Below are 20,531 nucleotides of genomic sequence, written 5' to 3' on the forward strand. Positions count from 1 at the left end.
GGGTGGTAATTTTTGACCCATGTCTAGATACGAATCTTGGGGTAAGATTTGGACATGAATTTCGACTAAAAAATCGGTGTTCAGAATTGAATGCCACATTAATCTAAAGGGAAAACCATGAAGAAAAAGCCAAACTTCGTGAAAATCGGATGAGATTTGACCGAGTTATGGGGGTGGTCAATTTTGACCAAAGTCTATATACGAATCTTGGGGTAAGATTTGGACATGAATTTCGACCAAAAAATCGGTGTCGAGATTTGAATGCCACATTAATCTAGAGGGAAAACCATGAAGAAAAGGCCAAACTTCGTGAAAATCTGATGAGATTTGACCGAGATATGGGGGTGGTAATTTTTGACCCATGTCTTTATACGAATCTTGGGGTAAGATTTGGACACGAATTTCGACCAAAAAATCGGTGTCGAGATTTGAATGCCACATTAATCTAGAGGGAAAACCATGAAGAAAAAGCCAAACTTCTTGAAAATCGGATGAGATTTGACCGAGTTATGGGGGTGGTAATTTTTGACCCATGTCTAGATACGAATCTTGGGGTAAGATTTGGACATGAATTTCGACTAAAAAATCGGTGTTCAGAATTGAATGCCAGATTAATCTAGAGGGAAAACCATGAAGAAAAAGCCAAACTTCGTGGAAATCGGATGAGATTTGACCGAGTTATGGGGGTGGTCAATTTTGACCCATGTCTTTATACGAATCTTGGGGTAAGATTTGGACATGAATTTCGACTAAAAAATCGGTGTTCAGATTTGAATGCCAGATTAATCTAGAGGGAAAACCATGAAGAAAAAGCCAAACTTCGTGAAAATCGGATGAGATTTGACCGAGTTATGGGGGTGGTCAATTTTGACCCATGTCTTTATACGAATCTTGGGGTAAGATTTGGACATGAATTTCGACTAAAAAATCGGTGTTCAGATTTGAATGCCAGATTAATCTAGAGGGAAAACCATGAAGAAAAAGCCAAACTTCGTGGAAATCGGATGAGATTTGGCTGAGATATGGGGGTGGTAATTTTTGACCCATGTCTACATATATACGAATCTTAGGGTAAGATTTGGACATAAATTTCGACCAAAAAATCGGTGTAGAGATTTGAATGCCACATTAATCTAGAGGGAAAGCCATGAAGAAAAAGCCAAACTTCATGAAAATCGGATTAGATTTGACCGAGTTATGCGGGTGGTAATTTTCGACTTGGGGTAAGATATATATATTAAATAAATTATAAATAAAAATTAAAATAAATAAACATTTGCAGCATAGTTTCATTGAGATGATATAAGAATGACATCCGATCAGGAATATATATGCTGTATACGCATTCAACATTTCAATTCCAAAAATGTAAATACCCTTCCATAGAGTGTAGTAAATTGCATGCGGCACATGGCAGCTGCTGCAGTTCTAAAATTGCATTTAATTTTACAAATCAATTATTATGCTTATTTTACTTATATACGAAATGCCGCAACAACAACAAAAAGCTGCAGCTGCAGAAGCTGAAAATTTGGCAAGTTCAAAGTTGCAGTTGTTGACAACTAGAAATTTTCATTAAAATAAAAATTGCAGCAAGCTGTCTGACAGCAAGCGGTCAGACAGGGAGGGCGGGGAGGGTAAACGCTGCTCTCGAGTATCACTTAAAATTCCAGGTTGCGTTTGCCCCGCCTCAGTCTGCCGCTCCCCCTCTTCAACTTTTGACTAAAAACTGGGCAACGCGTTGACATTGACTTGGAAATCAAATCAATTTTGCAAGAGCCAAGAGTTCCGACAAAACTCCAGGACTCCAGGACACCAGGCCTCAAGGACACCCCGCCCAGCACTTGAGCTGTCGACGACAGCCGTAAATTGAATTCAATTAATACGTTTGTAAATGTCATCAGAGAAAGAGAGACCCTAGCAACCACATTTGCTTTGGCCAAACGATTTACAGTCCTTTAAAGCTCTACTCAAAAAAATAGATATATATCTGCATATATGCACATATATGTATAAAGTCGGCTCGAGCAACTGTAGTTCGATTTATGCTACAATCAGTTAGGGCTACCAAATCCCAAACAACTGGTTTCTGAGTTCAAAGTTAATTGAATTGGCTTTGTGCGGCATTTTGTGCCTGGGCTCAGTTCATAAAGAACCCATTTCGGGGGCCAATGCCCACAAATGAGCAGCAAGAGACTGCCTGACTAGCAGTTACCCTGTAGCCGAGCTACACAATGTATTGTTTGATTTATAACTAAAATATTCCTATACTATATTTTAATATACCTATAGAAATATTTACAATTGCTTGAGGCTTATAAACCAGGCTGCAAGCTGGCTTTTACCACACCGGTTCGAGCCTTGAATTCCAATTTATTTTTTATGATGACCTGAAGCTTATGCCAAGACAATTGCCCAAAGATGTGTCTAACCGAACGCGAAGTAGACCCTATTTCGGGCTTTAGTTTAACAGAGCGGAACATTTAAAAAATAAATTTAATTGTTTTTCTTCTTATTCATTTTGCTATTATATATATAAAAAAGATAAAGCGTGACCTCTAGATACACCCGACCTCTCATGTTATAGCGAGTGTATTAAAACATCTGTTTTTAAAAAATTATAAAAAAAAACATCATATAGCTGACATTGGAATAATCGCTCAAAAGGGACGTTCTTGCAAGATAAAATATTCTAGTTTCCAATATATTTGTATCAAGCTGAAGATATCCTTCGTTTTTCATAATCTTCTTTTTTGTGTTCTGCACTTAACTACAAAATAGTTTTATTTATTATCAATTTTTTTGAAAATTTGTTAAAAAGGCAACTCAATAAAAAAGTTAAATAAATTTTCGAACTACAACTAATTCGCTTTAGTATGCTACACAATTATTTTGAAGGCCGCCTCGAAAAGCTGCCGTCTTGCCAAATCCCCAATGCCTTTGTACTCTTCGTATTTAAATTCAAGCGTCCTGACCCGCAAGTCTTCAACATCTAATTGATTTGCCGATATTTGCGCACAGTTTAACGCAATTAATTTGCGGCTGCCGTGCGAAAGAATGCTCTTCATTCGCAAAACCGATAATCAGAAAACTGAACCGAGTCGAAACGAGAAAAACCACCAAAAGCCAACAAAACTGCGGCGCACAATTAATTTTTCGTGCAAATTTAACGCGCAAATCGCGTAAATAATCAAAAATTAGATCACAACAGCTGCTGGTGATGCTGTGCGGTGAACAGTACCCCCCCCCCCCCCCCCCCCCCCCCCCCCCCCCCCCCAGCCCTCCCACCACCACCCCTCCCACACACCATACTGCACCTTGATGCTACTCGTGTTGCATGCTGCGTCCCCTTTGGCCAAATGGTTGCCAGTGATTGCGGCGAGTTGTCAGGCTTTGCTTAGGCCTCGTTCTGCGTACCGGTCGCAGTCATGAAACAATAATGTCCACAAATTGACGCCACAAGCTGTTGGCTCAATGCGAGCATACATACGCACACACACACGCGCACACACGCACACACAGGCTGCGTCTGTTGCACTTCCTCTGTGGCGCCATATTGAATTTGTGCCCCGGTGCCTAGTCTGTGAGCTCTCTGGCGGGATGAGGTGTGGGTGGGCAGGCTCTGCTCTCAGTCGGTTCTGGGCTCTGTTTTTATTTGCCTGCTTGTTTTCTGCTGGTTAGCTGGCTGATTTTCCAACTGGAGCCGCTCGTTGGAGCCGCGCGTGTTGCCAACGAAAATACAGGCAAACATATTGCCGCTGCCTCCTCAGTTATTGTTGTTCCAGTCAAGCTGCTGCTGCTTCTGTTGCAGGGGCAAGTTCTGGCCGCCCGGCTGCTTGTTGTTTAAAATGCATTGTATGTGGACTCGTTGTGTGCCGTTTGCTAATTCCAATGCATTTTTAAGTCGCATCTTGTTCAGCTTAGAGCCAGAAAGCCTGCACCTTGTTAATCTGCGAATTGTTAGCTGCTCATTAAAAGGTTTGTAAGGGAGCGCGGGTCGTATACGTGATATTGCGGCAGTAAATTAACTAAATTATGGCACTGATTGAATTTCAACAAATAAATTGCAACACAAATGTTTACAAAACCAAAAAAAAAATCATTTTATAAAATATTAATAATTTTGTCGCACTAGACGTGCAGACACCCAGTAGTCGGCCCAATATTATATAAGGCGTAGAATTTTGGAAAATACGCTTAAATAAAATTTCAAAGCGAATGTTATAAAAAAATACCTAACAATTTAGTTCAAATGAATTTTTTCTAAATTTAGAAATCGTTAAATTAATAAAAATAAATATATTTAAAAACGAATATTACAACAAATATTCTGTTAAATATTTCCACTGTTAGACATTTAATTTAGTTTAAATGCATATAATTATTAAAAAAAAAATAATAATCCATCCAAATTATAAAATTTAATTATAAATTACAAAAAAAAAAACCGCAAATACTAGTAAAAATGTTTGCAAATATTTTTGTATGCAATTTGCAGCCTAACTTGAATTTAATTCTATGCCGCATGTCACGAATATTTTCTCGTCTCGTCTCGAGCTTTCAACCAATTAGCACAACAATAGCTAAAAATGGTCTATAAAACTTGCATGCCCGACTATAAATAACAATTAAAATTTCATCCACAAATGCAAAACACAATAAAACAATTTGCGGTTTTTTTTCTCTCTCGAACATATGGCGAGAAGAAAAAAGCGAATACATTTCACAATGTGGTTAAATAAAAAAAAAAATAAATAAAAAACTGCAATTAAACGGTAAAATCAAAAACAAAACATAAAAACTAAAAAAACTACCATATATACAAATCAAAACGTAAGCGTAAATGAAAATAAACGGCTCGCCGAATCTTAAATACCCTTACAGTCATAGAAATAGTTTTGTTCGTAACGCATTCAATGGATCCCAATAGATTCCATATGGTGGGCTTAATTATTAATACTAATCAGAAATAAGAAATATATATTATAGATAAACAAAAAGAAATAAAATAAAACATAAATATTAAAGACATATTATCAGATTACTAATAATGAATATACTAATGCATTGATAATAAATAAATATTCATATTTTACTAATAAAATTTAATAAATTCTAAAATTAAAGAAATGTTACAAATAAAGAACATTTTTATAGATAAGGAATAAAAATAAGGAATATACTAATGGATAAGAAAAACGGATACATTAATGTATTAGTAATTAATAATATATAAATATATTAATACAACAAAATAAATTAATATAATAATTATAAAAAATATAAGATTACATTGGTAATAAGGAACATATTAATATATTGATATGTATTAATATACATATATGGATTCTGATTAATTATTATTAATACATTAACAATAAAGACTATATGAATATAATAATAAACATTAACATATATTATAGCGCGTCACACATTTAATGACAAAACTAATACAACCTCCAAAAGTTGCATTAAAACAAGGTGAAAAGTTGACTGAGTTTGAGGTTAACCCAACTAAAGCAAACCGGAAACAGCTCGCTCTCGCTTCCTCACTCTCTCTCTCTCGCTCTCTCTCACGCTCCCTCTCAATGCTGCACACGCACTCTTTGCACTGGCTACAATGTGTGCGTTTTTTTGTATCCCTTTTTTTTGCTTTTCCTTCTTCCTTTTTTTTTTGCTTATTTTTATTGGTGCCTCATGTTTATGTTGTCAGGTTGTGTTATTTTTTTTCCAGGCTGTGTAATCGAGTCAATTGTTTCCGGTTCGACGATGAGGCAATCGACTGCGTCTGTTTTTATGGGTTTGGGCTTGGGTTAGGGTTTGGGTTTGAGTTTGGATTTTGGGCTTGCGTTTCCTTGTCGTTGTTTTTGTTGTTGTTGTTGTTGTTGTTTTATGGTGTTGATATTGACTACATCCGTTTAGAGGCAAACGTTTTTTTGTGGGTGTTTTTGACATGGGCTAATAAGCTTGTTTCGGTCTGTCATTTTGGACAGGTCTGCGAAACACTTGTATTCGTTTGTCAGATTGGCCATTAAATGGTATTTTATGTAGTTTCATGTGTGTTTTTTTTTCCACGGGGTTGCGATCCCCAAACTTCACTATGCTACTTCCGCATATATGACGTTTATATTAATTTTATAAATTGTTGTGCAATTTAAAAGGCTTATCTTATGCTTTTTTAATAGATTTCCTTTTTCAACACCTTCATTTCTAATCAAACCTTTAAAGTTGATTATGTATTAACTCTTGTTATTAAAATAATAAATCCATTTCAATGTATTTAATAGCTTTGATTTGGTAGATACCTAAATATTGTTCTTATTAAATTTTTTTTTTAATTCTCAAACAACTTGAGAATCGAATTTGTTGCCCATTCTACTCGGCCGGCGGAATTTAGTAGCTGCTCATTAAGATTCCTATTAGGCAATTGCCACTTTGAGCATCTTTTGTTGGCACTTGGAACGTCAACTGCGCGACATAATTAACCCTTATTTGCGCATTTTATGACCCGCACCGTAAAATGTCCATTTAAATTACGAAACACAATAGAAAGAGTTTGGCCATTTGGTAAGTACGGGGCAATTTGTTGATGGCATCGAGAGACGGCCAAAAGCGGGCCATAAAAGGCGCCAAATTGGCAAAGGTGAAAACGTCGGGGAGTTTTAAGCATTGGCTTTAAGGCAAATTGTTGGCCCCGGGTCTGGCCTTAAAGCAGCTTACAATTTCAAACGTACTGCGGGCAAGCCGCTTAACTTGCATAATCCAAATATCTGGCCACAACGCACTGCAGACTCTTGACTCTTCCCCGTTTTCCACTCCCTTTCTTTTTGTTTTTTTTTTGGAAGTTCCTGAAGGGCATCAAAGTTGAATGTCTGATGCGGGCAAGGGTCATCATCAAGTTGCGTAGAAGACAAGCAATTGCTTGTTAGGTCATAAAAATTCAATAGCAGGGGGGTTATCGAGTGCGGCAAACCCTGATAGATTTTTAAACTTTAACGGCGACCAGGGTGCACTGACATTGTCTGCGATTGATGCAGCTTGTTGGACTAGGAACTGGTCAGGGCTTGGTCTGATAAACCGGTTAGGCTTTTATGATCATTAGAATAGGGGAGGTTAGTTAGAGTTAACTGCCAAGCAACCCTTAAAGCTTTTTTATTTTCAGCAATAATTCCCAAACGGTTAAAGCAAACGCCGTGCATATCTGTCAAGCGTTTTCCTGATCAAAGCACAACCTTGTGCAGTGGCAATATCGCAAACAATGAGGTCACAACCGAGTTGCGATTATTGCTAGTTGAAAACTTTAACCAATAACTCGCCCTGTGTGAGCCACGCTCACGTTGAGGCAATTTTTTTAGGCTCGAAAGAGCTGATTTTTAAATAAATGCAAACAAAAGCGAAGAAGAGATATCCTCGGCATGCCGAAGATTTGATACCCTTATAGATCGTATAGATGTGTGAGCAAAGCAAATCTCGTAAATGCTAAGATTCATGAAAATATTTTGGAAAGCAGAATATTTTGCCATACAAGAAACTACTTTTCGACCGATCTCCAACATTTGTGTGCCCTAAAAATATTTTATTATATTTTAACAATAAGAAATGCTATTTGAATGAATGTTGCAAGCGTTGTTCAGTGTTTTCTACTCGGATCTCTTCTTTGATTTTTTCTTCTTTTTCACACTGGACGTGCTGGACATTTGTCCGAGGGATGAGTAGCCCGTCGATGTCGAGTCACGGCTCTCGCGATAAGTGCGCAACGGTTTTCGTCTCAGCCAGACGCGTATGAGAAAGTTTAGCTCGCCCTTCAATGCCACCATGGGCCTCACCTGCAAGAGGCACTCCATTTAGAAAAACTCTTACAGATCGAGCAACAGTCCTTACCCTCTCTTTGAGCGCAGTGCGATGCACATGCCACAAGAACTCGGCAAGGCCGATCATAAAAGAGACAAATATGCCCACAATTAGCACCACAAATAGGCCGCCCACAGCATCCATGTCGAACTGACCATCATCGTTGGTCGAACCGCTGTTATCGCAAACCGTGTCGTTCGCATTGAACCATTTGTTGCGCAGATTATAGAGCACGCCCCGCTCGCTCAACTTAAGAATGCCCACACTTAGATTCGATCGAAAGTTGGCGTCTAAATGGGTTTTGTTTATGGATTAAAGACAAGCTAGGGCTCTTTATCAATCTGAAAACTGTTGACTTACTCAATGGCACCGCGATTCCGTAATGCTTCTCTCCGAAACTCTCTCCGATCTGTGTTAGCTCACAATTGCGTTGTACGTAGTATTGCAGATTGGTGGTTTCCATGAGGAATGCGTAGGTGCCGCGACTCAGTTTAACTCGATCCACACCCTCCTCGTTATTCTTGGTGAAGGCATCCGGTTTCACCGACAACATCTTGTTCCAGGCCATGCGATTTTCGGTATCGTTTGATTCCGAAAAATAAACAGATGTCGCACCGCCTCGTATCGTGCCGAATTGCACTTTATTCTGATCGACCAGATCGTGCAACGAGGCAATATTACCCGTCATCTTCGACGAGGTAATAAATGCAGCCAGTTTGGCAATGTAAGTCTGCGAAATGAGAAGCGCAAAAATCCACCAGAAGGCCGTCAACAGGCGCATGGGAAGGCCCCTAGAAAGCAAATGGTTTAAATAAGAATTGAGGCTTCGACTTGAGACATTTACACACCTGGGCAACAGATCACAGCCCTGATTGAGTATGGAGCCGAGTACAAGCCACATGGTATTGTGCAAGTGCCAGATATTTTCACGTTCCTGTTCATTATTCTCATTCAGCACCGGTGGCTCCCATTCGTATGAATCCATGCGGCCGGCCAAAATCAATGCCATCGCAGTTATGAGCATGGCAACCATTACATAAAGCCAAACATCCACACCGTAGGGATTGAGAAACCCATAAATATCCGCCTGTGGTGGTGGCTGCTTGTACGACAAGATACTAATGCCCAGCTGCATAAATGGCACCGTGAAATCCACAACCGAACGGCGTGCTTGAGTAATGGTCAAGTCACAGATGCCAATCTGTGCATTCTGCGAGGTGGAGAGGAAATGATTTAAATCTTAATTTAATGCACACACACACACACACTCACGTTGTCAATTAGCTGCCTAATTATGCCGTCCCATTCATCAGTGGCGGCATCATAGCTGCCATATTTATTATCCCTCACTGGCTCGAAATTGAAATCAAATTTGCATTCCTCGGCTAGCTTATAGATCAAATCTACGGCATAGCCCTCGAAACGTTCATTGCCCTCGTAATGCACGCCCTCCGGTTCCTCGCTTTTAATTGCTTTGATTAGTTTAGCTACAGTTTAGCTTGCTCATAGTTGTACTTACCGCCAGCTGAAATAGGGTTTGCCCACACGCGTAGCCACTGTATATCGGACGGGCTTTTGCGAAAAGTCCTCCTTGTTCTCAAGACGTCGCTGTTTCAATGCCTGCGTTGAGTTCTCTCTGATCTTGTCAATGTCCACCAGCTGAAAATCCTTGTTCCAGATGTGCGTCACACGATCAATGATCGGATTGTAGACTTCCAAATTGAAGTCCTCACGCTGCCCATCCTGCGTTAATTGCAGTCGCTGTGTCTTATACGGCGGCTTGATTTGCTTCGGTGTGAGCTTAAATACAGAGGGTATAAAGGATATTTAGATCGAGTATTATATATAAGCACTTCTTATCATAGATAAATTCCTTAAATCATACCTTCTTCATTTGTTGCACTAAATGCGGCCCGGGCTGCCAAAAGCCACGTCCACAGCTAAATTGAGGTGTATAAAAACCGGTATGCTGACTTAATTGTAGCACAGCATTGTAGAACAGAACCACCGCATCGTAGACGAGCTGAGTGCTCAACGAGGCAAACTGTTGTAGAAATATATAACAAATTGTTAGTTTTATTATTTATTAATGCTTAATCAATATGAACCTACCCGATCGTCGACTTCATTGTCAAACACATCAATCTCATCATGAACTGGTGGTGGAATATAGGAACGAATCCTCACAGCTGCAACGGCAACTGTAAATTTACTTGAATAGAAGCGATCAATACCGCTGACGTGCGTATCCAAATTGGTTAGGAATAGATTCTGCATACAAATAGGAAAACTAAATAAAATTGTTTTTTAAATAACACAATATAGTTACACACATTAAAGGAGCCGGTCATATTAAAACTGATCGAAGCATTGATCACATCCGCCAATATATCGGAGGGGCAGTCAAGCAACACGAATTTCTCACGCGCATTGTTAATGCGTTTCCAAAGTATTCTATAATCATCGCCACGTTGAAACTCCTGCAGCTTAATGCCAGTTTTGTGCAGCTGCTTCCAAGCGAAAATGTGCTGTAAGCGGGCAAGATCTGAAAGAGACAAAAACAGAATGAAGGCTTCTTTAATTAACATACTATAAGACTTTTTCGATTTAATAAAATATTATATGAACAAGAATATAAAATGATAATAATAATGATAATGATAATGAGAATGAGAATGAGAATGAGAATGATAATGATAATGATAATGATAATGATAATGATAATGATAATGATAATGATAATGATAATGATAATGATAATGATAATGATAATGATAATGCTCTGATAATGATAATGATAATGATAATGATAATGATATGATAATGATAATGATAATGATAATGATAATGATAATGATAATGATAATGATAATGATAATGATAATGATAATGATAATGATAATGATAATGATAATGATAATGATAATGATAATGATAATGATAATGATAATGATAATGATAATGATAATGATAATGATAATGATAATGATAATGATAGTGATAATGATAATGATAATGATAATGATAATGATAATGATAATGATAATGATAATGATAATGATAATGATAATGATAATGATAATGATAATGATAATGATAATGATAATGATAATGATAATGATAATGATAATGATAATGATAATGATAATGATAATGATAATGATAATGATAATGATAATGATAATGATAATGATAATGATAATGATAATGATAATGATAATAATGATTTCTCTTCTTTTCTCTTCAACAATATTTTATTTACTTACGCGTATCCCGTTCATAGGCAATAGTAAAGGATTTCCAATCAAAGGCCTTGCTGCGCAATATATCAGATAGGGCCGTAGAGATAATCAGTTCCGAGGGCGCCACATTGATGGTCAACTGATGATTGAGACGCTCACGTGAGGATTGTTGTGGATGCCAATCGAACTGGAGATGTGGAATGCCCGTCATGTTGCACAGCACCTCAACAATATCTAATAAGTAAAAGAAAGGGTAATCAATAATTTATTGCTACGCAAATATTAACTCACGACTCATTGTGTATATTTTTGTATAGAACAGCTTGGCGAACTAACAAAACACACAATGAAAGTGCCGAGCAAAATAAACGTAATAATATAAACGAACATATTTATCTGGCAGCAGGCCAGAAAACCACTCGCAAGTGTCGCATCTGGTATCCTGCATAGTATATGCGTTCGTTTATTTACTGCAAAAATATTTGGATCTAATGTTTGGTTGGCCAATTAATGCGAAACATCAAGAATCATTAACGAGGCTAGTGCATAGCATATATTGAGAAACTATAGCAACAGCTCTCCCAAAAACTGCTCTCCCACGTTCACTCTCAATGTGTCTCTCACTTACGCTCTCTGTTTCTCTCTCTGTTTTTTTAATAGACATGTGCTCCGGTCTAGCTTTTAGGAATTACGACAAGCAGACGACAAAAACAACAACAACAACAACAACATTAACAGCCGCCTAGACATCATTTTATGACGCCGATTTTGTTTAAAAATAATTTAAGTTTTAGCCGCTGGCCAAGCACAACAATGTTAAAAAGTAAACTTACCGCTGGTTGTCTTTGAACTTGGTCCCAAAATAGCAGCGACACCATTTCCAATTAAGTCACAAGCTGACAAAAATATAGTATATCACAATGATCTGATAGAGTGTGCTCACAATGCTCACATAAATCCTGCAGCACAATGCTATCATCCACAGTCACATAGTGCTTGATGGGTTCCAGTTGCAGGTCTGTTGTCAAAGCATTTACCTCCTCCACAGCTGCATCAAAAGCCTCGGCCAGATCCATTTCGGTATCAAAGAAAATGGCGCCTAGCACATAAAAAGAGAATGACTTTAAAAATATGAAGATTTTTAAAATTAAATTTGGATATTACCTATTTTAATTACCAGTCCATTATCATTATTCGCGCCGCTGCCAGCGACGAGTGCGGCCAAAACTAGGAACTTTAGTGAGAACATGTCTTAAAAGCTAAACTCAGTTTCGCATGATTCTTTATAATTTTTTGTTTTTAAACTTTAAATACGTTCATAGTTACTATTTTTGGCATTTATATAAGGCAATGCACAAAACAAAAAACACTTCACAATTCACTTTATCCATATATAAGTATCAAATATAAGAAAGACGGAAAAAAATGATGCGTAAAAAAGATTCCATGCGATGACGACAGCTCTAGGAGAAGCCTATCGATGCCAACTGGGACCTGGTCGGGGGCGCTGCTCACGACGCACTGAGTCAAGTGTTTTTTTGGAAAGAAGCAACCACCGCGATCGCCGGGAGAGTGCTGCTTATTTTAGCAGCCATCTCTTGGTCGGAAACGGGTGTCAGCGGAGGCCCAAGAGCCATTTGTTTTATGGACAAGTCGCCTCACACTCTAGACCATGTGGACTGTGGCATGAGCTGCAGCTGGAAATGAGCCAAGTAAATGGCAGGCAAATGTGAACACAACTAGTGCGTGCTAAAATCCCACGCAGCAAATTGTGTAGGGTGTGTAAAAAATCAGAAATGAAAAAAATATGGTGACCAATAAAAAAAACACCCTCTAGAATTTCTATATATACACACATATATATACTAAGCGATATGCGCGAGACAATCATTACTCAATCTAGCCTGAATTTCTCTAGAAAACAAAATGGTTTATTCAACACGAGTGCAATTCGGAAACCAACTAAATTCTCCAACTTATGCACTAACTGGTCGTCTTGCTGCGCGACTTCTCCTTGGAACTGCGCCTGGACGCCGAGGAGCGTCTGGAGGATTTATCCCCGCCACTGCTGTTACTGCTCGATATGCGCATCGGCTTCTTGCGCACCCAAAACTTTAGGGCAAACATCAGTTCGGCCTTTAAGGCCTGCCAGGGCGTAACACGCTCTTCCACGGCCACATTCTGCACATTCCACAGAAACTCAAAGATGCCCAAAATAACGCCAGTTAGTAGTCCACCAACCAGCACCAGAAACACACCGCCCAGCTCTATAATGGACAGCTCATCACCATCTACCTCGTGAAATGATTCGCAGGTAACATTGTGATTCTTCCACCATTTGTTCTTGAGCTTATAAAGCTCACCCTTCTCGCTGAGCTGCAGAATCGAAACGCTCAAATTGGTGCGGTAATCGGCGCCTGAAAAGGAATATATGAATATACATATAATATAAATCGGTATTAGATGAGAGTAGCATCAGGATACTTTAACATATTAATATATTTAATATATATTTTATAAAGGAAAAGTTATTAATGATTTGATACATTTCCGATCTTCGAATGTCTAGTTTCCAGCTCTTGTAGACGCTCGAATATAGTTGGATCGACTGGGCTGTTGAAGCTGACCAAGAATATATATACATGCTCGGAGATGCCTACTTCTGCCTGTTACATACATTTCTCTTATAGCTAACACAACACATAAACTCTTAGCTTACCCAATGGCACTGCCAGGCCGTAATGCTTTTCACCAATCTGCCCGCCAATCTGTCGCAAATCGCAGTGGCGTTCAATGTTGTAGGTCATGCTGGTGGTTTCCATTAGGAAGGCATAGTTGCCCTTCTCCTTGCGTACACGATCGACGCCCTCCTTGTTGTTGCTGGTAAATGCAGAGGGATTGAAGCCTTTCATTTGATTCCAGGCACGCTGATAGTCCGTGTCGTTCGATTCGGAGAAGAATAACGAGGTGCTGCCGCCGCGCATGCTGCCAAACTTGACCTCATCTTGTTCAATCAGATCCTGCAAACTCTTGATGGTGCTCTGCCACTTGTTGCTGGTCAAAAAGGCAGCCAAATTGGCTGTATAAGTGCTGAGCATCATTAGTGCAAAGAACCACCACATGCCAGTTAAAATACGCATGTGTGGACCCCTAGAATACACAAGAGCCTTAAATTTTTGTCGAATTCTTTTCCTGCCTGTCAAACCTGGGCAATATATCGCAGCCCTGTTGCATTATGGAGCCCACCATAAGCCAGCAGCTGTTATTCACATTCCAAATATTCTCCAACTCATCTGGATCGACAATAGCCGGATTTGGCGGCATCCACTCGCGATAGGAGAGTCTAAGTAATAGTTATTTCAATTAAAATCAGAAAGAGAATCAACAGCATCACAGCTCACCTGGCAATCAGCACAAAGGCCAACGTCATCACGAGCTGCGCAAAAATCATATAGATCCAGACCTCTGGTGCAAAGGGCTCCAAGAAAGCAAATGGATTCTTTTGTTCCGGCGGACTCTTGTAATGCAATATGCTAATGCCCAGCTGCATAAAGGGCACCGTAAAATCCACTGCCGAACGGCGCAGCTGAGTAATCGTCAGGTCGCAGACACCAATTTGGGCATGCTAAAACATACAAATGTATTATTGAACAAAAACTAACAGAATCAATTTAAGAAACACACAACTCACATGATCTATGAGCTTGCGTATAATGCCATCCCATTGCTTGGTCTCCGGATTGTATTTGCCGTTGCCATTGACAATCATGAACTCATAATCGAACTCCATAAGCTCGGACAGCTTTCTAATCAAATCGACAGCATAGCCCTCATACTTTTCCTGTCCCCTATAGTTCTCGTGATCTTGCCTGCAAACAAGACCAAATAGTATATGTTTATCAAATAATATGCCAGTTAAAACCTACTTCATCATAAAGTACGGCTCCTCGTGATGTGTCACCACCGTGTAGACCTTGCGCTGCACCGAGAAATCCGGCGTGGCTGCCGAGTTTTCCAGCTCCGGATTCAGTCGACGTATTTTAATGCCATTATCTGGCGTCCAGACCATCAAGGGTTCATTAACCGTAGGCTTATAGATCTCCAGATTGAAATGTGTGCGCTGTCCATACTCATTAATTTTCATATTCTCGGTTTTGAAATGCGGCTCAACATCATCCTCCGATATGGTTTTCATTTCTTGCACAATATAGCCGCCCATTACCCAGGTATTGCTGTAGCCCAAGCCGCAGTGGCTGTTGGGCGGATAAAACTGTTCCATGGAAGCGATCACATTGCGCGCCGAGTTGGCGAACAGCACAACCGCATCATAGATAAGTACGGGCAACATCATTTGGCTGCCAAGTATTTGCTACATAGTTGGCAAAATACTTTGGTAAAGTGAAACTGAAATCTTCATTTTAATGGGCGCTACTCACATCCACTTTGGTGATGCGCGTTTTCTTGCGCTCATAGGGATTGGGATCGACAATTTTCAAGCGTACCGATGTTATGTTCGCCTTGAAGTCTTCATTATAAATATCCTTCAAGCCCGAACTGTGCGTATCCAGATGGGTGAGAAACCAGTTCTGCATGTTAAGATTCTTTAGGCTCGCTGCAAAAGCAAACAATTTTAAATACTCACGCGAAATGGGCCTTGAAGCTTGAAATCGACGGAGATTTTCAGCAGCTCCTTCAACGATTTTGGCTCACAGTCCAAAATAATGCGATGTTCATGAAATGTTTCATCTGCCTCCTTCCAGAGAACGCGATAATCCTCTGCATAATCGGCTAGATTACGCAACTTAAGATAGTCCGTGTTCAGGGCGTGTATGTTCATAAGATCTTGTAAGCGAGCGAGTCCTGAAAGTAAACAAAACGATGAGAAAAACTATGATATAAAATAATAATAATATAATTCGATTTTCTCATTTCAATGACCTCATGTAACTTGGGCTAGCGTTTAGCTACAGAATACAAATTGCAATTCCTGTTGCAGTTAAGACATAAATTTCTACCAAAAATGTCTGTGCACAAACTTACCCTCTGGCGTTTCATAGATTAAGGTAAATGTGCGCCACTCGTAGTTGGTTTTGATAATCTCGAAATAGGCACGCGACAATGCGGATAAGGAGGGCGCCACATTAACCGTCATTTGGTGATTCAAATGCTCCTGACGCGTAGCCTCGAGTTTCCAATCGTATTCTATATGTGGAATGCCGGTCGTGTTTGCGATTTGCGCTACAATATCTGAAGCGATTATAAAATACAATCAACACATCTGTTGATCAATGAGTACAGAGCACGAGCATTACGTACCACTAGCTGCCTTTGAACTTGGCCCAAAAATAGCCGCAACGCCATTGGAAATGAGTTCACAAGCTATACAGAAAATGTGACTGACTATATAAGCTTTATATGACGGGGTCACACTTACCGATCTGTTGCAGCTGAAAACTGTCGTTGGTGGGCATATAACGTTTGATCGTCAGAAACTGAAGATCGGAGAACTTTAAGTTGTTAACCTCGCGAAAGGCCTGATCGAAACTCATTTCGATTTCCTTTTCATTTTCATAGAAAATAGCGCCTACAAGAAAATGTTGTTGTTTGTTTTCTTGTTTTTGTTTTTTCCTTTATTAAGTGAAACGTACCCACTGTGATTTTTGTGTGCCCCTCAGCGGCAATGGCGAGGGCATATTTAAAAAAGAACACCACATAAATGTTAACTGGATACAAATGCATTTTTCTACAAAATAAAATGTTCTGCTTAAACGCGCTCTAATTGAATTTTCTAAATGCAGCGGCCATTTCGTTGTTCACTTTTTAGCTACATATACATTTGTAGTAAGTACATATGTATATAAATACAGGCGCGCACACACCTCTACAAAATTACGTAAAATTTCAAGAAATTTTTTAAATTTTTTTTTGTATTGTTTTATTATATTTTCAAATGTTGCTCCAAGCGACCGCAGGCATCCAATCTTGGAGCGCTAAGCACGCACACTGACCGCACGGCCCAACTGTGTCCGCTCTCCAACTGGCAATCTTTCGAATTCTCCTCCGAGAATTCTCAGTGTGCGCTGCTCTTGGGGAAGTGCCGTGTGTCATGTATGCCATGTGGCATAGTCGATGACGTAGGCGGCATTTTCATGCTTAGCCTCTCTATTTTTTTATTTGGTAATTTTATGTTGATTTTCTTCTTTGTATACATATCCATAATTATGTTTGTCAGCGGCTTTTCATATTGTGTGCCAAATATTGTGATGCTCTTGCTGTTGTCCGATCTTGGCAGACTTGTTTTGATTTCGAAATTTGTCTGAAATTGCGCTTTTGATGTTTTCAAGTTTAATTTTGACGGATTTCCATTAAATAATACATACAAGATAGAGATAAAGCTAGTGAGAGCGAAAAAGAGGGTCAAAATAATATGCCTATTTAGATAGGCTGGGATAAGAAAAATATTTTATAGAGCTAATACTAAAATGGATTCAATATCTTTGTATATAATGAAGAGGATTTTGTAGTATACGCGCACACATTTGAATGCGACGCAAAATTTCCAGCCTGGCTAGCTTTTCCCACTTAAGAACAAACGCCAGCTGACTGGCTCTTCGCTCTCCAAAAGCCAAACGAAAGAATGAGAAACATGGGAAGCACAGAAAAATCCAAACTTTTTGAACCAGTGAAAAATGTGCTCTTGATTCGTTGGGTAAACATCGAGAACATCGAACATCGAAAAAAAAATCGATGGTTCTCAAAACACCAAAAACATCGATTTAATCGATTGTCGCATCGATTGTTTTTCAGCTCTGACTGGTAGTCGACGGAGAGAAGCTTATTAGCACCACGCCATTGAGTAATAAAGAGAAAGAGCCGGCGTTTGGATCAAAAGCTCTTTTTAGAAATACTTCCTGAGCGAAAACAAGGTTGCAAACACATCACAATTTCAAAACATTTTCCATAAGAACAACAACCATAATCAAGACACACGACACGACAACGAAAATAGCATACCCTTTTTGTTTGAGGCTACAGTCTCTAATTCTCTCTCTCTAATTCGCATAATCATGTCCACTCGCTCTCAACTTGCAAGCAGATCGTCAGATTTTTATCATTTTTCATTTTTCGACCAGCAAAATAGGGTATTTTAACTATTCTTAAGCAATGTAACCAATAGCACAAACCATCTTATTTATAAATTTTTATTTAATGTCTATAAAAAATATAACTTTGTATTTAGTGTGCAACTATTATATATTATAATAATAATTGTGAGTCATCTTAGAAGAAACGTTTTCACAAGTATCGGAGACACACATTGAGAGCTGAGAGTATGTGATCGCACAAATCATATGGTCCGTGTTGGTTATATTATGTTTTTAAAGTGGAACTAAACAGGAAACTGAACCGGATTAATAGGTTTTTCTTTTTATTACGCATCTGTACGTCTACATTGTTCGGTAGTTCATAAGCGACAGAGAATGGTAAACTTAAGAATAAGAATAAGCACAAAGCAAAACAAAAGACTTAAGTGTGACCAGGATTCAAATATTAGTCGTTGCCGAAATACTTATGCATATTTCAAAAGTCCGCCTGCATGTGGTTTAGTCAGTCAGTCAGTTCTTAACAGCTTCGCGTATCGAACGTGTTTCCGTTGTCTCTGGTGATACTTCTTTGTCTGGTTAACGTTAAAAGCTAGACTTATAATGCAGCTAACGCTAATTTTGCTGCTTGGAGTTTTCAGTCAGATCCAGTTGGGCTGGGCTGGGGAGGGAATGCCGCAGTGTTTCTGTGCCGACAACTATACGGCCAGTGGGGATAAATGCAGCTGCTTGCCGTTCCAGGTGAACTTAGGTGGAGCGTGTGAGCTGTCGGCCCAATGTCAGCAGTCGGACACGTATGCCGTCTGTGACGAGTCGCAAAAGCGCTGCGTATGCATGGAAAACTTTGAGCAGCACCAGGGCAAGTGCCTAGGGCTCCTGGGTGAGTGTTTCTTCGACAAAAGTATCTTTCAAGTATTCAAACTAATGTGCAACATCCATGCACAGATTTGAGCTGCAGCAACAAAACGCAATGCGAACATATGGGCGCTTCAATTTGTCTGCCACAAGGTATGAAGTGCGCCTGTATTCCGGGCTATGTGCCCAATCACGATAGGACCACCTGCATAACGGGCGTTGGACTTGGTGGCCAATGTACTTCTGCTGAACCATGCCAGCTGCAGCTCGGCGCCGGCAGCATTTGCACTGACAATCGCTGCAGCTGCCGCAGCGATCACATCCCAAAAATGAAACCGAATCACACAAGCCCCGTTTGCGAGCCGCGTGTGCCATACGGCATTAACTTCCGCATTACCGAGGACTGCCTTGAGCTGGATGTAGAGGGCCGGCTGCATGACTCTCGGATGCAGTGTTTGAAGGGCGTGTGCCAATGTCGTGCCGAATTTCGCGTTATGGACAATCAATATTGCGTGGCGGCCCCATCCGCAGCTAATCCGCTATATAAAAAACGTTCGCTACTTTTGCTAATTATTTTTCTCTTTTTTATATGGCAGCGGCTATTGGCCGGCCTTTTCTGTACACTTCCATTTTGAGCTTACAATTTTAGATATTACCATTAATTCCATCTTGCTGTCCACTTCTTTTGAAAAATAAGTTTAAAGCGCATCAAATAAATAACCAAATGTTGGAATCATTTCTGCCCTTTTGCTAAGAATGTTCCGCACGAATAAAGAACTTGCGTTTAAAACTTAAAACTTTGCCCAAAAAGTCTTTGAATCGCATTTTTACTGAGGAAGCTTGGATTCTTCGAAAAGTGAGGAAGGATCTCAAAGGATTCTTTGTATAAACAACCCTCAAATGAATTTGAACAAAGATATTTGAAAATGAGTTTGAGGCCGATCGGATAGTTAGCAAAAAACTGTTCGATTCAGATCATGATCATATTCAACTTTAAAATGGGCTTGCGTAATTTTGCTTTGTTATAGGTTTGTTATAGGTTTGGTTTTTAGTTCCGACTTGTCGTTCACATTTCTTTTTTCGATTCGCCCGCTAGACAGAGATCAACCAGGGGTGAGTAAGACCCCGATAAATGGAACCGCACCGACTCGGTTAACAAAATAATTTCTATTTAAGCTCGGGCTAAAGAATTTCAGTTACTTTTCGAGCACAAACAATCGGGCAACCTGAAGACATGCATACGGCGGACAGTTGTTAAGGTCCACCCTAACGAAGCCCTGCCCACCATGAGTTAGTCATAAATGCACCTACCAACTTCCAAATCCGGACGGGCCTTACAACTTTAATTCATGTTTACTCTTGCTTGCACAAAAACATTTAATAAATCAACACTTGCCATTATTCACAATTTTATAACATCTTTTCTTTTTGCAGGGCGAACGCGAACACTTGGGAGAAAATGAATTCATTTCATTGTATC

The 20,531-nt window shown here is 39.4% G+C and overlaps 3 protein-coding genes and 1 non-coding gene across 4 annotated transcripts; 2 read left to right on the plus strand and 2 right to left on the minus strand.

Annotated features, from left to right (window-relative positions):
- Window positions 1–7,229: 7,229 nt before the first annotated feature.
- Window positions 7,230–7,367, plus strand: LOC115759364. The gene has a single exon (XR_004017521.1). It is a non-coding gene; the product is annotated as a U4 spliceosomal RNA (small nuclear RNA).
- A 208-nt stretch (window positions 7,368–7,575) lies between these two features.
- LOC115758578 (glutamate receptor ionotropic, kainate 2) lies at window positions 7,576–12,370 on the minus strand. Its single transcript, XM_030699294.1, has 13 exons — window positions 12,258–12,370; window positions 12,046–12,192; window positions 11,927–11,989; window positions 11,118–11,327; window positions 10,185–10,396; window positions 9,964–10,122; window positions 9,737–9,895; window positions 9,371–9,651; window positions 9,124–9,313; window positions 8,700–9,061; window positions 8,212–8,642; window positions 7,882–8,141; window positions 7,576–7,826 (listed from the first exon to the last, which is right to left on the minus strand). The coding sequence occupies exons 1-13, from the start codon at window positions 12,340–12,342 to the stop codon at window positions 7,641–7,643; spliced, it is 2,745 nt and encodes a 914-aa protein (XP_030555154.1). The 5' UTR covers window positions 12,343–12,370; the 3' UTR covers window positions 7,576–7,640.
- A 644-nt stretch (window positions 12,371–13,014) lies between these two features.
- On the minus strand, window positions 13,015–16,802 carry LOC115758689 (glutamate receptor ionotropic, kainate 2). The gene is made up of 12 exons (XM_030699433.1): window positions 16,742–16,802; window positions 16,528–16,677; window positions 16,410–16,472; window positions 16,134–16,340; window positions 15,736–15,953; window positions 15,530–15,679; window positions 15,020–15,462; window positions 14,785–14,962; window positions 14,495–14,718; window positions 14,299–14,436; window positions 13,813–14,243; window positions 13,015–13,510 (listed from the first exon to the last, which is right to left on the minus strand). The coding sequence occupies exons 2-12, from the start codon at window positions 16,640–16,642 to the stop codon at window positions 13,077–13,079; spliced, it is 2,601 nt and encodes an 866-aa protein (XP_030555293.1). The 5' UTR covers window positions 16,643–16,677; window positions 16,742–16,802; the 3' UTR covers window positions 13,015–13,076.
- A 1,931-nt stretch (window positions 16,803–18,733) lies between these two features.
- LOC115758909 (platelet endothelial aggregation receptor 1-like) lies at window positions 18,734–19,818 on the plus strand. The gene is made up of 2 exons (XM_030699705.1): window positions 18,734–19,076; window positions 19,142–19,818. The coding sequence occupies exons 1-2, from the start codon at window positions 18,800–18,802 to the stop codon at window positions 19,684–19,686; spliced, it is 822 nt and encodes a 273-aa protein (XP_030555565.1). The 5' UTR covers window positions 18,734–18,799; the 3' UTR covers window positions 19,687–19,818.
- Window positions 19,819–20,531: the final 713 nt, after the last annotated feature.

Source organism: Drosophila novamexicana, unplaced genomic scaffold (assembly GCF_003285875.2).
Source record: "Drosophila novamexicana strain 15010-1031.04,08,12 unplaced genomic scaffold, DnovRS2.1 tig00000193-arrow-pilon, whole genome shotgun sequence".
Classification (NCBI taxonomy): domain Eukaryota; kingdom Metazoa; phylum Arthropoda; class Insecta; order Diptera; family Drosophilidae; genus Drosophila; species Drosophila novamexicana.